At 55.2% G+C, this 17,088-nt stretch overlaps 2 protein-coding genes across 2 annotated transcripts in view; both read left to right on the forward strand.

Annotated features, from left to right (window-relative positions):
- The window catches only part of GUITHDRAFT_120013 (hypothetical protein), a gene marked incomplete at both ends in the record, with an annotated part of 38,334 nt that extends 24,344 nt beyond the window's left edge, over positions 1-13,990 (forward strand). The window contains 2 exons of the mRNA XM_005820719.1: positions 9-13,592; positions 13,723-13,990. Of these exons, the coding sequence (XP_005820776.1) occupies positions 9-13,592; positions 13,723-13,990 (13,852 nt within the window). The remainder of the gene's footprint in view (positions 1-8; positions 13,593-13,722) is intronic.
- A 1,136-nt stretch (positions 13,991-15,126) lies between these two features.
- GUITHDRAFT_81129 (hypothetical protein) lies at positions 15,127-15,375 on the forward strand (the record flags this gene model as incomplete). The annotated part of the gene is made up of 1 exon (XM_005820720.1): positions 15,127-15,375. The coding sequence occupies one exon, from the start codon at positions 15,127-15,129 to the stop codon at positions 15,373-15,375; it is 249 nt and encodes an 82-aa protein (XP_005820777.1).
- Between the last annotated feature and the right edge of the window lie 1,713 nt (positions 15,376-17,088).

Genomic DNA, 17,088 nt, shown 5'->3' on the forward strand with positions numbered 1-17,088 from the left:
ACCTTCAGTCGAACTAACAACAATGATCTCAACGTCATCACTCCTGTATTCCGTTCTGTCGTTGCCAACCAGTCATCGTTCTATCCCTGCGACGACAACACCATCACCGTCGTCTTCACTAGCAACGTCCCCTACCACTGCGACACGCGCTTCTCTCTCGACGGCGTAAAGGTTGCTTCGGCCAACAGCCCGACGCTCGACGGAGAGAGCGTGGCGGTGCAGACGGACGGGACGAGCTCGTTGCAGTTCAACATCAGCGGGCGGCAGGAGATCTACCAGACCGGCTGCTCGGGCTACTGGCAGGATCTTGCATGCACGAGGGTGCTCCGGGTGCCGTACGTGAACCCTGCAAGCCGTACACAGTTAAACACCTGGAAGCTGACGGCAACAAACCCGTTCGTATGGACTATGGGTGACATCACGACTACTGTATCTGATACATACCTAACCGTCAATCGAGAAATGTGGGGCTCACCCCCCCAGATCCCATCCCAGGCGTATCAGAGTCTTTCCTTCCTCGCTCAAGTCAGATTCGTCGCTACGGCGGTCCAGAGCTCGCCGTTCCCTTGCGACAACAACACCATCGGAGTCAAGGTCACGACCAACGTGCCGCTGCGGAAGGGATGCTACCCAATGATCACCTTGATCGGCCTCACAGGAAGCGACACGAATAGCACGAGCTTGACCGTGAACCTCACGGGCGCTCGAGGAGGACAGCTATCGGGGGCGATCCAGGGCACTTGGATGAAGACTGATGGCAAGCTTGAGTTGAACCTGACCGACTCGGTAGCATCAGCGACGTCGGATGTGTACAGTGTGTCTTTCAGCTTCGGGCTGAAGAACAGAGGGGAGACACGTTTATGCTACAATCCCGCGATGATCGTGGCATTCATGCAGAACTCTTACAGCGATAGTGTTGTGGTTACCAGAGCGGCTACCGTTTACAATTCGGACCTTGCTGAAACATCGTTCAGTGGCTCGTTGGTGGGAACCACCTCGTACTACCAGACTCCTCAAACGAATGATGCATGTCCGCTGTATATTCGGCAGTTCCTGGTGGAGTCATTGAATTATGTTACCAGCGACTATCCCTGCGACGACAACACTGTTACCTTCCAGTTCAGGTCAAATGTTCCCGTGATGGCCCAGTGCACGGGTTCTCAATACTCCCAGTTGAAGATCGAAGGTCTCAGCATATTCCAGTCTGGACCGGCAGTTGCGTTCAGCACAACCCCAGATGTTGCGACTGTGTCGTGGACGAACAATAACAGCATCTCCCTTACTCCTCTTGGGGGCCAATGGTTGATGGCAGCGACTTGGTACAACGTCACCTTCACCCGCAAGAATGTCCACAACTCTGCAAGGATGTATCCAACTATCAGAAGAGCAGATCAAGGTTCCACACCCGTACTACGTTATGTTCCTGGCAAAGGAAATTATCCCTACTCTGAGATAATGAAGATGGAATTTGTATCGCCCAGTATCACGAGCTCAAGTCAATATCCTTGCGACAACAACAATCTCCAGATTCAGCTACAGTTCAACATTCCTCTCCTGAAATGTCAGGACAACGGCGATAGGTGGCCGAGAATCACTCTGTCTGGTTTGAGTCCTTTCACTAGTGACACTACGGTCTTGAGTGTGTCTGCTAAAACGGCATCCAGCTCCTTCGACCAGTTTAGTGCCAATTGGACCGAATCCAGCAAGCGCATCGTGTTTGACTTCCAGCAGAACCTGGCTGTTAACACAATTCTTTACGTCAACGTTTCTGTCGTCAATTCAGACAACTGGCTGATGACTTGGTCCCCCAGGCTTACCGCAGATACAGTCGACTACTATTCAACCACAGCCATTACTACATCCCCGTACAGCGATGTGCTGATTCAACCGTATGTTCAAGGTTTCTCGTTCAGTCAGACTTCCCAGATTCCATGTGACTCAACCATTCTTGGGATTACAGTTCAGACCAATGTTCCGCTGCCTGCTCGTTGCAAGCCAGTGATGGAGTTTCGATTCGGTAAGTTACGTACGTCATTTGTTGTCGAGGGAGCCCAGTCAAGCATTGTGAGTGGTAACGTGATCAAAGCTGCTGTTTCAGGAAGTTCCTTTTTCACTTACGTGAATCTGTCCTTCACAAATCCGTCATACGCCACGTCAGACAGTCTTGTTGTCAATCCTTATTTCAACACGACAGCGACTGGATTATACTGGGTTGGAGCAGATAGCTCTATCCCTACTACTTCGATGTACACTGTGAGGACTCCAACCGTGACTGTAACTCAAGTATTCTCGTCGTACTATCCTTGTGAACAGAATATTTTGACTATCGGTCTGAGTACAGACCAAAGGATTGTGAGACAATGCAGTTCTGATTTTACGCAAGTCAGAATCACAATTAGTGCTCTGAGCTCTTGGTTTGACTTTGTGAACTCAGTTCCAGTCTCGCAAGCAGGTTCTGTGATCGCGTATGCAAACATGACAGGCAACCAGATCAACATCACCTTACAAGAAGACATTCCTCTACCGGGCTACACATTCAACCTCACTTTGCGCAATAAAGTCAGGCCGATCTTATCCACCAACAACCTGAATTTGAACTATGAATTGTATCCGATCATCGCTAACCTGGCGACCAAGGACTTTTCACAAAAGAACCCGCTGGATATGTCGAGCACGTGCCTCTACCAAGCTACACCGAACCCTGGAGTCTCCAACACATTGACGTTCAGATTCAGGATGCAAACTGCCTTGTTGACGGAGTGCAGTCCCGTGCTGAGGGTGAGTATTGGACAAGACCTGTGCGGACTCTCCTCTGCAATGGGTGACCAAAACTTTAACTTGACTTATGCTTCCTCGGACAAGACTCTGTCGTTGACCCCCATCCGCAACATTGATGGAACTACGGAGTTCAATGTTACCTTTACCAACCCCTTGACACAGCAGAATGCTCCGATGATCGCTTATTCGATGCTTCTTAACGGAGTCAGCTACTTTGCGAACCAGAGGATATATCTTTGTAGCGAGAAGTACAGCCTGGACAACTACATGGACTACAAAGCTTTGATGGTAGACAGCCCTAAATTCCTACTGGTTACTGCAAACAGCTCAGCGACAACTTTTGTTCTTCAGTTCAAGTTCAACTTCAACTTGTGCGCTAATGGATACATTATTGTTGAAGGGTTCAACTATGCCAGCACGGTGCAAGGATCGTCCACATCGAGCTCCATTCAGAGTGTACAGGCCTCGGGAGGATTGCTCACGATTGCTCTAACACCTGGACAGTGTATCCCAGCTCAGGAACTTGTGACCGTTTATCAACCGGTTACAGATGGAAGGTATCCCATCAGCTTCCTGGCCATCCGGGCCAACGGTTACATCCAGAATTCCTGCGGAGCAAAACGATTCTATGACCTCCCTCTGTTCACTGTTGACACCTCGTCCATCACAGCTACCTGGTATTCTTATTGGCAATCCCTCAAGTCCTCTGGCAACCTGCCCAGTGGGGTCAGTCTGCCAAGCGCACCTGGAAGCACCAGTGCAACAGTCTGTTCGACTTGCGTCGAGTCTCAGGCCGATTACACTTACAACATCACTCTTCAGTTCCGTTGCGATGCTAGCAAGGTCCAACGCTCCCAGCTTGAGACGGGAATCGACAGTCTGCTCTGCAAGAGTTCCACTTGCTCGGTTGTGGCTTCAAAGATAACAAGCATGTCCTATGATAACACGTATTCCCTGCTTGTTTCTCGTTCATGGTACACGGCTGATCAGGCTGCTGCATTCCTCCGCAGTATCTCGCAAGACAGCTACTTCCAATCGCAGTTTGGTGAGGGAATCTGCTTCCCCGTGATCACCACGTTCTCCCTGGGATCCGCAAACTATGATTGCGCCTCGTCTGGAGCTTGCACTGGCTTCACTCAGATCAGCTTTGGAGCCATAAGTTTTGGAGGAGCACAAGCTATCAGCTCCATGTCGTTGTATGAGCAGAGCGTGATCATGAAGTTTATCGCTGACAGCTTTGGCATGAACATGATGGACATCTCTGTTGAGTTCGCAGCTGGTGGAACCTTGTCAGTCATTTACTCGAATGCGGCCGCAGCTGCAGCTGCAGCTGCAGCCAACTCTACAGCGTCGTCGTCATCGTCCTCGTCCTCGGAAGTCTTGCTGGCCACGTCAATCGAACAGTTCAAGTCACAAGTCATCGGCGGGATCCGTAGTGCGAAGAATATCGCAAACAATGTTTCAGTGTCTTACCAGGTGGCTGTTGCTGATTTGACAACTGCGCCACTTCCGGTTCCGAGCACCTCCGGCACCTCGTCTACTACCAGCGGAACGTCGGGTGGAACATCGTCGGGTGGAACATCGTCGGGTGGAACATCAACCAGCACTTCGACATCGACTTCTCTTCCTCCCGGCACTCCACCCGGTGCTCCTTCGCCTGTCCCTGGAGGAAGCTGTGCGCCGCAGCCCCAACTGTCGTACGCGACCACCGTGGTACCAGCACCGAATGTCACTATAGCCACACCGACGACCACGGAGACTGTTGCTCCTGTTACACCCACGATCAACTTTGTGAACATCACTCAGTCGTCCTTCTACCCTTGTGAGAACAACACCATCTCGGTGTGCTTCTCCGTGAATGTGTTGATGGATAAGACGACAGCAACTGACCTCGCTGGTGAGACCGTGTCCACGTATTCCAACATCTCCATCACTGGCTTCGGAGGAGCATACATGCTCTACGACGGTGTGACCGGACCGACTGGCATTACCTTCTTATCTCGCGACTCTGATCGCTTGATTCTCAACGTGGAGAACCTTGGGAATACCACCCACCACTGCGTCTCTTTTGTGGTCAAGAACCCCGAGCTTCAGGCCTGCAAGAACCTCTCTATCAACGCGTACTGGCAGAATTTGCAAGGGAACAACACGGCAACAGCCAAGCTTGTGCCTGGAATCAGCGGAACGGTCTGTGGCAAGAATGCGAACAGCAACTTGTGCTCGTTGAACTCTGTCAGCCCCGTGTTGGACCTGTTGACTATTTCTCACTCCACTATCAACCCTTGCATGTACACTGACCTGGTTGTCAAGTTTAAGCTTAATGCTCCACTCCACGCATGTCAGCCAGGAAATGTCGTTCTGACCCTCAGTGGCCTGCAGAACACTCTCACGACAGCAACCAACAACGCAGCAACCGACATCTCATTGCTCCTCAATGGTCTCGCCGTGAACGGCAACTTGAGCACGGATGGTCTTTTGCGTCTTGACGTTCCTTCGACCATGTCTACATCAGCTGAAACCTGCACCGTGCAGAACATCACCTTCAGGTTGTTGAATTTGAACACCTCGAGGAACGGCGCCACAGTACAAGGCGACTTCTCCAAGGCCTTCCCGTCCCTCGCCGTCACGACTGCACAGAAGGAGGGCACAAATGATCCACTGGCTGTCAGCTCTGTCACCCTTCAAGTGTTGATGGCACAGAACAACTCATGGCCCGGAAGTCTCAACATGATCACTGTGACCTTGAAGTCTAACATGGTCTTGCCTGTGCAGTGCCGCACTACTTTGGTGATTAACAACTTGGACGGAGCTTGCTTCGAGAACGTGTGTGTGGGTACCGGAAACCTCACTCTCATTGGTACCAGCGCATTCAATGCTGTTTGGAAGAGTGAGCTTGTGTCGGCCTCTACAAGGTCTTCTGTCACCCTTGCAGTTGTTGGCTCTGACCTCGACACCAACATCAACCCACTCACCTTCTCCTTCATCATCAACAACCCAGTCAAGGCCCAGGGCTCCCCGAAAGTCATCGTCACAGGCCGTGGCGTTGAAGTGGTGCAACGGACGGCTGAGATGAACCTGACCTCAATCCTTCCGAACCCGTGCTCCGATGCAGACTTCATCTGCGATCACGTCGCAGGAGACGCTGCTGTTCTCAAGGTAGATGATCCGATGTTCCTCCAGACGGGTGTCGAGCAATCGAACCCCTACCCAGGAATGACCAACACGATCTCGGTGGTCCTGCGCTCGAACATCCCGTTGACCGATCGATCCATCATTACCTTGTCGGCCTTGTCTGGCAGCCAGACGCCATCTGGATCCGCTCTTGTGTTCTCCGGCGACACTTCGAACTTCGGCTCGAAGGTCTGGGACAAAGAGACTGAGAAGCTGACGTTGACGGTCAGCGGTACCATCAAGGAAGGTACCAAGTTGTCCTTCAGCTTCCAGCTCAAGAATGGAGTCTGCGGGCAGGACTCGCCATCTGTGTGCGTGAGAGTCAGCAGAATCTCGGCGCCATGTAACCGATGCGCTTACGGTCAGTGCGGACAGTGTGTGGCGATCGCTCGTCAAATGCTCCAGCGCAACAAGACGAAGATCTTCGACTACGGAATGGCCCAGTGCAACTATACCAATTATGACCCGTCAGCAACAGTCCAGTACGGGAGGGCGTACGCAGAAGATTCTTATCCTCTCCGAATCTTCTCTCCTGCATTCATCATGCTCAAAGACTCCATCGGCCAGAGCACTTTCTCGCCAGCAATGAACAACACGATCTCGGTGACCCTGGCGTTGAACACCGCCTTGTTGGCCAACCAGCAGATCACACTCCACGGTCTCAATTATGGCTCAGGCACCATGAACGTCGCCATTGAGAATGTAAGCTCTATCGTGGAGTCGGACTGCTATGGATCTGCTGCAGTCTTCAAACCTACAGGTTCGTACCAGAATGGGCAGTTGGTCATCACTGCGCAGTCCCAGACTGTGCCGGGCAAGAAGTATGCCTTCCAGTTCACTTTGCTCAACCCAACTTGCAATCAGTCCATGTCAACCGTGTGGGTCGACGGAAGTTGCGCGCCCCGCATGGATCTGAATGCAACCGTGGGATCGGAGCCGAACTACGTGAGGCAACCGATGTTCATGGAGTCGTACATCTGGCAGGAGACTCCTTTGCCGTCCGTTAGCAACGTGATCCACGTGAACTTCTCTTCGAATGTCGACATTCCTAGCGGCAAGACATTGACAATCAACGGCTTGTACCGCACCATGACGCCCCAGTCATCCCTTGCGCTGTCTTCCAACTATCAGGTGGAGAGCTGGAGCAACGGCAGGCTCGTGATCAGGACCACCACAACTCTGGATCGCTCGACGTACCATCACTTCACCTTCACTCTGATGAATCCAGATTGCTGCCAAGATCCGACCGATGTCATCACGCTGTCTGCAGGCTACGCATGCTTCAGTCCGATTAACCTTGTCAAACGGCAGTCTAAGACCCTCCTCTCGAACATCAAGGATGGAGCCGATGTCGAGTCGAAGCCTCTCTACGTTCGTTGCGCGCAGTTTGACGTTGCCCAGATCTCATCAGACACTGACATGCCCTGTGTTGACGCCAACATCACGGTCACGATCAAGATTAACGTCGCTCTTACCTCTGCCAACAACATCTCCTTCACCATCCGCGGACTCGCCAACACCCTCACAACGGTGCCACCCCCGGGTGCAGCAACGACTGTGAACAACACCAACATCACGATCCCTCCCAAGCTGACCAACATCACCATGCTCAACATCAGTTCCAACGGAGTCTTCGAGAGCCCTGCAGCATTCAACACGGTGACCGGTGAGCTGGTGTTGGTTGTGGTGCAGGATGTTGGTTACTCCGAAACTGTATCCGCCTCCTTTGTGCTGATCAATCCAAAGAAACCAGGAGCTTCCTCGTTCGAGATCGTTCCCCAGCATGTCTGCAACCTCACCAAATCTAGTCTCACGGCTGCCAACCCCGTGCTAAATGTCGCGCAAGGTTACTTCATGAGGGTGTATGCATCGCAGATAACTGAAGTTCCCTGCGCTGCCAACACCATCACTGTCACATTCAAATCCAGTGTACAGCTCTCTGGCTCGAAGTATCACTGCAACACCAAGATCTACATGTACGGGTTGGACGGGGCTTGTGTCAACGGTACAGATGTCTCGGGAGTGAACGGCACAATTCTCCCACAGAAGGAGCTGACTATCGCCGGGGCTGGTGCTAGCAAGATCAGCTCGATGCTCTTCTACCCTGACACCAGGATGTTCACTCTGCAACTCACTGGAGATGTGATGGCGAAGGAAGAAATCGTGTTCTCGTTCGATGTCAAGAATCCCCCGTACGCACAGACTGCTCCAGACATCTACATGAATTCCACTGACGTCGACATCTCTACCGTCAAGATCTCAAGGCCCAGCGACTCACAGATCACCAACTATGCCCAGGATCCGCTTGATGTCAAGGTACCAAAGTTCACCAAGAAGACCATCGGACAGTCAACGGCTTATCCGGGAGCTCAGAACGTCCTGACGGTGACTCTCCAGGCTAACGTGGACCTCGAGCCAGGCAGCGTCATCATCTTGGCCTCCTTCGGCAAAGCCAACGCCACTGACGGTACCTTGGCTCTCTCCAACGTCGGCGACTTGAACTCCACGTCATATTTCTCCGACCGTGTTGGTGGTACCGCTAACCAGGCGCTCTGGAATGAACTTGACAAGAACCTCAAGCTGTTTGTCTTGACGAAGATTCCCAGTGGCACGGACCTGAAGTTCAAGTTCACCCTGACCAACCCAACCTGCCGTCAAAACGCTGCTAAGATTTGCGTGCGTGCCCGTGCGGTGTGCACGTGTGACCAGAACCTTGTGATCGCAAGGAGAATCATGGACCAGGACACGCAGAACAGCGGGGACTGCAACTCTCGTCTTGGAGATGCCGCCCCCTTGTTGATCAGACCATCCAACATCTTGAACGCAACGATCCAACAGAGTTCACACTACCCACTGAAGAGCAACAGCATCACAATCTCTTTCTACCTCCAGGCCACCATCAGAGCATCTCAGAAGCTCCGTATTACCAACTTGAAACAAGCTCTGGCTCCCGACGCTCCGCTCCCATCATCACTCACGTTGGGTGGTAGCAGTGTCTCTGGTGCATCTTGGAGTGCCAACGACCTTTTGGTTCCGGTCGCCTCTGATCTAGCCTCTTGCACCAGCCATACCATCACGTTCACGGTCACCAACGGCAAGTGCTACAAGGACGCGATACCGCTCAACATCTCACTCGTCGATTCCTGCGAGCCTCAGACTCCGTTGCAGCCTCAGCAGTTGCAAGAATGCGGACTCATCTCCACTCCATTCCAGGTCCACGGCAGCTGCGACAGCTTGTCAACTACAGCCAAGTTCACGACGTACAATGTGTCCCAGTCGTCTTCCTACCCTGGCTGCGCGAATGTTATCACTGTGAGCTTCCAGACTACTGTCCCCATCCTGGTCTCAGCTGGTCAGAGGCTGGAGCTCTCGTTGAACTTCGACAAGTTCTGCTTCCAGGACATCACCTGGAACATGTCTGGTGATCCCAACATTGGCAGAGTCACATTGGACAACGCTGCCTTCTCTAGCAACGAGGCTTACTGGTACAAGTCCAGCATGAAGATGATACTGAACATCACGCAAGACATCGATGCTTGCACCATGTACAACTTCTCCTTCACCATCATCAACAACTACACGGCGTCCCAGGCCCAGACGATCCAAATGAGGACCTTGGGCGAGGTCACCCTACCCTCGGTCAACCTGCTTTCCCCTGCTGACAAGATCTCCAGCCTCCCGAGCTCGGAGGCTGGAGATCGTGCACCGTTCAAGGTCTTGAGCCCCGTTTTCATCACCAAGAAGATCAATCAGAACAATCCCCACCCAGGCGCGGACAACACGATCAATGTAACTTTCGCCGTGTCCGGAAAGCTCAGCAACGGCACTCGAATCTACATCTCGAACCTTGATGGGGCTGTGGCAGCGGATGGCGATATCACCTTGTCAGGAGACAGCGCTTCCTACTTCAACAGCCTCCCGGGAACTTCCAGCAAGGGTACCTGGGTGAACTGTGAGAAGGTGCTGATCCTCGTGCTGAATCGTGACGTGTGTGATGGCACCGACCTCAAGATTTCCTTTAAAGTGAAGAACCCTGTCGACCCTCAGGTGTGTGTCGATGCCAAGATCAACGCCACGGGCATCAGAAACTGCCAGGGCGCCATGTTCAACATCGGCTCTACCATGATGGACAAGGATACCTCAGAGCTCACGACCATCTCTGGCGCTGGTTACGGAGACGCCTGCGCGCTTGTTGTCTGGCCAGCAGCGTTCTGTGTCAAGAGCATTGGTCAGTCGTCCTCCACTCCTTGCGAAGTCAACACCATCACCGTCACTATCGCCACCAACGTTCCATTCCCCAGCTCCATCACCTGGCCCGATGGCAGCCCTATGACTTACCCGAGCATCAGGCTCCTCGGGTTCTCGGGCGCGAGAGTGAGCAGCACCAACGGAATGATCGACGTTGCTGGCGCTTCCTCCTCGACGTTCCGTGGGTCTAAGACTAGCAATGACGCCAAGGCCTTTGTCGAGACCATCGGGGCGAAGTTGGCCGTGACGGTCTACATCGCTAGCAACGACTGCTGCCAGCCCAACTCCAACAAAACCTCGTTTGTCTTCACGTTCGACGTTATCAACCCTAAGGTGAAGCCGGCGATCCTGGAGGCAGTTAGCATCGAAGCTACCGGCATCCCCATCATCATCAGCTCCATGAACGATGTGTTGGATAGCAGGCCAATGAACATCCAGTCGCCCGCCTTCTCCGTCAACACCATCACGCAGAGCTCGAGCTACCCTTGCGCTAGCAACACCATCACCGTCCAGTTCTCGCTCACTAAGCCGATTGGAACATCTTGCTCGGACTTGAGGCTCATCATCAGCAACGTGGGCATCCCATCCCAGCCCCTCCCGTCCGTTACCGCAGGGTCAAGCTTCCTTGCTGCACCGGATTGGAAGGTCAACGTGTCTAACGGCTACTGGAACAACGCGTCGGTGGAGTTCAAGCTGAATTCCTTGGATGCTTCGACCACCGTCACCATCCAGTTCCAGCTGACCAACTCGCACATCCCAGCAGTCAACCACCTGATCCGCAACATCAGCATCCCAGGAGTCGTCAAGGACTCTCCAGCTCTGCAGGTTTCCACCGGCCACAACCCATTGACCGTAGTCGCGCCTGAGTTCATGGACAGCAACTCCGTCCAGACCGTGCCTTACCCCTCGACCCCGAACACCATTAGCATCTCTCTGAGGGCGAACGTGCTGCTCGGAACCGCTTGCAAGACCACGATCACGATCGCTGGTTTCACAGGTATCTGCATCACCGACGTTCCTAACAGCGTGACTGTGAACATCCCGAGCGTGTCTGACAGCAACGTGACCAAGCGCTGGGATTCCACCACCTCATCGCTGGTTGTTGAAATCGACGCTCGCTCGACCGTGACAGGAAGTGACAACATGAATGTTAGCATCTCGGTCACCAACCCGTCATCCTCCCAGCCCGCCCCATCGCTCACCGTCTCTGGTGCGATCGTGCCAACTTCCGGGGTTCCTACTCAGTACAGTCCGTCCCCTTACAAGTTGAAGCAGAACGCGGCCGGAGTCATCCCCAGCGCCGTGGTGTACGCGGGTACAGCACAGGATGGCGTTCCTCTCGAAGTCCGCGGCTCTGCCAGCTTTGTAACCAAGACCATCTCACAGTCGTCCGCAGAGCCTGGAGGCTCCAACGTCATCACCGTCACCTTCCAGACCAGCGTTCCTCTCACTCAGAGCTCTCTCATCACTCTCAGTGGCTTCAAACCCCTTGGAACCGTCAGCCTCACTGCAACTGGCTTCGATCTTGACAGCTCGAGCACCAACACTAGTGTAGTGATCAAGAGGAGCTCTGGTTCAGGAGCAACGGTTGCTGGTACTAACTACACTCTGCAACTGGGCGTGACCAATCCCACCAAGCATACGCTCAGCCCCGTCATCTACATCGAGACCAGCGAGATTGCAACCATTCGATCGCCGTTGGACGTCATCCGCGTACCTACCAACATCACGGATATGCAAGGCAACAGTGTCACGGCACCGCTCAACTACTCCGATCCTCAGTTCGTGGACCATCCGCGCCTGTACCTCGGTTTGGGCTATCAGGACTCCGCTGGCACCCCCAACAACGTTCAGCCCTTCTCGATCGATTTCAAGAGCAACATCGATATCGCGTCCACCACGGCCAACCCAGTCTACGTGGTTGTGTACCCCATCGTGGGAGTCAAGTCGCTTGTCAGTGTAGCGGGCGATGCAGTTGAGAACTGCACTTCCTGCTCCGCTAGTCTCGCTGAGCTCAAGGACACAGAGCTCAGGATGAAAGTCAAGTCCATCACCAAGGACAGCACCAACACCATCACCGTCCAGGTCAAGAACGGCATGCAAGCGCAGGACGGACAGGCTCTTAGCTTGAAGATCGTGTCTCCAACCCAGGACTTGGACTTCTTCCCCATCCCTCTCGGCAAGAAGACGGACAAGATCCTGCCGTTGGCGATCAAGCCCAGCGTCTCCTTCACCACCAAGAGCATCGGCATCCTCTCTGCCAACACTCCGCCGGGCGCCACCAACACCATCAGCGTGACCGTGCAGCCGGCGTACCCGCTCTTGGGAGACGACATGTCTGAGATCACCATCAGTGGTCTGGTCGGTGCCTACAACGAGGACGGCCTCCTCCCGCTTTTGAAGGGAACCCCAACCTTCAAGTCCAACGCTCGTTGGAGTAAGAACAGCGGCACCGTCGTTGTGTCCGTGGCTGCCGGCAAGACCGTGTCGAGCACCAACACCACCGAGTTCTCCTTCGACCTCATGAGCCCCATGTACGAACAGGATGGCACCAACAAGGTCTACATCTCAGCGTCTGGCAGCAACCCGTACAGCCTGAGCGACATGACCGTCGCCTCGAACCTGTACTTCTTCAAGGTCGTCAGCGCTAGCTTCAGCACCAAAACCATCTCTCCCGGCAACTCGGCTCCTGGCGAGTCCAATATCCTCACCATCAACCTCGCGGTCAGCAACACCGTGCTTGACCTCTACCGCCGCTCGGTCATCACCATCGAGGGCTTGACTGGCACGCAGACCGCTGACTCAGACTTGCTGGACATCACGCCCACCAACAGCAGCACTTACCTCTACTCTCCTGCCTCCGTTGTGCTCGTCGTGCCAGACGCCAGCTGCAGCTCCAAGTTCAGGTTGAACTCCACCAGCACGACTTACACGGCCGGCATCACCAACAAGACCATCATCTTCCTCAACGGCACGTGCATGGGCAAGACAGCTTCTGTCAGCAGCTTCACCTCCGACTCTTGCGTGTCGATCACCCTCGACGACGCCACTGCCATGTCCACCTGCGTCAAGAAGGGAGACATGCAGCCAGTCGGCAGGGTCTCGACGGCACAATGGACGCGAGCTAGCGGCAAGCTTGTGATGGGAGTCGGCAGCACCATCGACTCCACATCGACTGAGTTCAAGGTGACGGTCAAAAACCCGGTGCTGGCGCAACCTGCCGCTCAGGTCGTCGTCATGGCCGGAGGAAAGAACACCATCCCTGCCGAGCTCATGAGCGGACAGGTTCTCCAGATCACCCGGGCCTCCAGCGGCAGCCGCGTTGTTACCAGCTGCACGTGCACTGGTGGTTCTTCATGCAGCTGCACAGGCGCCTTCTCCGGCCTCTCGTCAGGGTAAGAACTCCCTCCCACCTCTTCTCCACTCCTCCCTTCCTATCAGTGCCCTCTCAATCCCTCCTTCCTTTCTTTCCTCTCCTCAGTCACTGCTTGTTGTCCCTGTCCTCTAGTCTGACGTTGTGTGCAGGACAAAGAGCTTGACTGTGGAGGTTCAGTGCAACAACCTGAAGAAGATCAGCAGCATTACTGCAGGAGGTTCGACTATCTCTTCCAGTGCCATCCTTGCGATCCCCTCAACCTGCAAGGACGCTTGCGACGTCTACCAGAGTGTCCTCTCCGACCAGGCAGTGACTGTCAGCGGCGACACGTTCAACGTCGTCGTGGCGGCCGAGTACAACGCGGCCGACTACTGCAACGCAGGCAGCCAGTTCAAGGCGATCTTCTATCTACAGTGAGTGCACATGGTCGCCTCTAATATTTAATCGTAACAGTTTGTAATGAAGCAAACTTGAATCTACACCACTGATGTTGTTGTTCCACCTGCCTCTCAACCCTCTCTGCTTGCGCCCAGGCTCTTAGTACGGGCCGTTCACGACCCTCCAAGGCTGCTCCTGACCCCCGGGCCCCGGCTCCTCGCTTCCTTCAAAACTTCCGGCATTCCGGGGGGGCCGGGGGCCCGGGAGGCCGCGGCCGCTCCCGTATCCACTGGTTCGATCTCGGCGTGTCACAGGCTTCAAAGCTTTCAAGCCCTTGCGCTCTCCTAACAGCCGCTGTGCGGCTCCCGGTGGCACCTCCATGGCAGTACGGTCCGACTCCGACGGCGACTCGCCCGGCCGGACCGTACTCCGGGAGAGTCACTACGCCGGGCCCCCGTTGAACTTCGGAACTGGGCCCTGCGCGGCGATGGCAATCACTCACCGTGGCTGAGTCAGGAAATCACGACCGGGCCCGGCTATGTCGGAGACACACCCGTCCGAGGTCTGATCCGGGACTCAGCCGAGTCCGATCAGTCGGACTCTCGGAGGCCCGCAGCCCGGCGGCCGCCGGCCTCGGCGGCGCGGCCGGGCCCCGGCTGCCACCGTACCGTTCACGGTTGGCAAGGCGTTGGGGCTACCCTCGCCGCACTACCGCACTACGCCACGGTCACAGTGACAATGCCACCGAGTAAGGGCCCGGTGAGGGCCCGGGCTGCCAGGTCCGGGCCGACGGTCCCTGCTCGGTCGCGGCCGCGACCCGGTGACCGGGTGCGAAGTTCACTGAGATCTACTGAGAGTCGGAACACACCCGTTCTTTTACCTTCAAGTACCCTACCCTATCTCTATTGCACTAACCCCTCCAATCGATTGTAAAAAGTACCGGTGGTTGGGGATCGCATGAGAGGAGAAGATGGGAGAGGGAGAGGGAGAGGGAGAGGGCGAGGGCGAGGGCGAGGGCGAGGGCGAGGGCGAGGGCGAGGGAGAGGGAGAGGGAGAGGGAGAGGGAGAGGGAGGAGGACGTAGAAACAGGGCACATGAGGGTATGGACCCATGTGGGATGGCACTGGTATAGGTAGGACGATGAAGGGTGCTGACCTCGATGTTGTAGCAGAGCCATGCCGCGCTACTACTGCGATTACTGCGATGTATTCCTTACGCATGACTCCCCGTCCGTGAGGAAGCAGCACAACAGCGGGCGCAAGCACAGGGACAATGTGAGCATGAGCTCTTGGGGTGCGGGAGGTGACCGGGAGCAGGTGCGCGACTACTACGGGCAGTTTGTGAGCAAGCAAGCACAGAGCGTGATCGACTCGATCATCTCACGACGTGAGGGAGGGAGGAGGCTGGTCTTGACTCGTTGCTGATGTGACGGCAGGTATGGGAGAAGGAGGTATCCACGGGTTCGACCTATCAAGCTTCAACCCCAACGTACGTCTTCCTGCCCCTGCCCCTGCCCCTGCCCCTGCCCCTGCCCCTGCCCCTGCCCCTGCTCCTGCTCCTGCTCCTGCCCCTGCCCCTGCCCCTGCCCCTGCCCCTGCTCCTGCTCCTGCTCCTGCTCCATCTCTTTCTCGTCCTCTTATCTTGATTGCAGGCTCCAGGAATGTTCGGCCCTGGTGGTCCCTACGGCTTCCCCAAGCCTGGCATGGGACCTCCTCCTCCTCACATGCCCCCGCCCATGGGCATGCATCCTCCTCCAGGACAACCACCGGTAACTCCCATGCCCCTGCCCCTGCCCCTGCCCCTGCCCTGCCCCTGCTGCTTCTCCTTCTCCTTCTCCTTCTCCTTCTCCTGCTCCTGCTCCTGCTCCTGCTCCTGCTCCTGCTCCTGCACTTGCTCCTGCTCCTGCTCTTGCCCCAGCTCCTGCTCTTGCCCTAGCTCCTGCTCTTGCCCTAGCTCCTGCTCCAGCTCCTGCTGCCTCCCCCGGCCCGCTGTTGTTTCCATCTCTCTTACAAGGTGTTGTTTTAACAGGGCTACCCGCCTGGAATGGTGAATCCCGTCCTCCTTTTATCACCCTCCTCCCCTGACCTCGTTCCATCCCTTCCCCTCCCCTGTTGTCCCTCCACTCCTTCGCTCCATGTCATGAATTCACTCCAGCTTCCTGTTTCCCCTTCCTCATCGTCGACAGCTATTCTTCGCTTCTTTTGCTTCCTCTTCCTCCTCTTCCTCCTCTTCTCTGCTTCTCCCCTCCTCCCCTAGTCATCTGCTGATCTCGCCTGCAGCCTCCCCCCGGTGGTCCCCCCCCCGGTGGCCCTCCTCCTCCTGGAGCTCACTGGGGCCCTCCACCGGTAGCTTCTTGTTTGAGGATGGACAAGAAATTGATGATGATGATGATGATGAAATGATGAATGATGATGATGAAATGATGATGATCATGATGATGATGATGATGATGATGATGAAGATGAAATGATGATGATGATGATGATGATGATGATGTCGTGGTTGTTGTTGTTGTTGATGATGACGATGATGATGATGATGGTGGTGGTGATGGTGATTTACGGATGGATGCAACGATGGAGACGATCGCCCACATGGTTGTTGACGTTCTGCAGGGGATGGGAAGAGGTTTCCCCCCTCATGGTGGGCCTCCGCCTAGTTGGGCTCATCCACCTCCGGTGAGTCAGACTGCTGCAGCCAGGGCTGTACAGCTCACTTCACGTGACTCAGGGCAACCCTCCTCCTCACAGCGGTCCTCCTCACTAGCCGATGCTGGTCCCACACACTAGCGGCGGCGGCGGCGGCGGCAACAGCAGCAGCGGCAGCAGCAGCAGCAGCAGCAGAAGTAGTCTCCTTCATCTCCTTGCTTGTTCCCTTCACACCCGCATTTGTACTCCTTAATTACAGAAGGTTTCTCTCCTCCTCCTCCTCCTCTCCCACCTGCCTCCTTCCCCCCCCCCCCCCGCTACTCCACCAGCTCCTGCCGCTCACTCCGGAGGCCTCCCGTACGCTGTTCAGTCGAAGCTGGAGGACCTGAGCATCTTGCCGACAGCTGTTGAGGTTGGACGAGCTCGCGGGGAGGAGGCGCACATCTGAGAGGAGAGGACGCTGAGCTTGCGGGTGAGAGTCTTGGACTC

The sequence above is a fragment of the Guillardia theta genome (assembly GCF_000315625.1).
Source record: "Guillardia theta CCMP2712 unplaced genomic scaffold GUITHscaffold_167, whole genome shotgun sequence".
NCBI lineage: Eukaryota > Cryptophyceae > Pyrenomonadales > Geminigeraceae > Guillardia > Guillardia theta.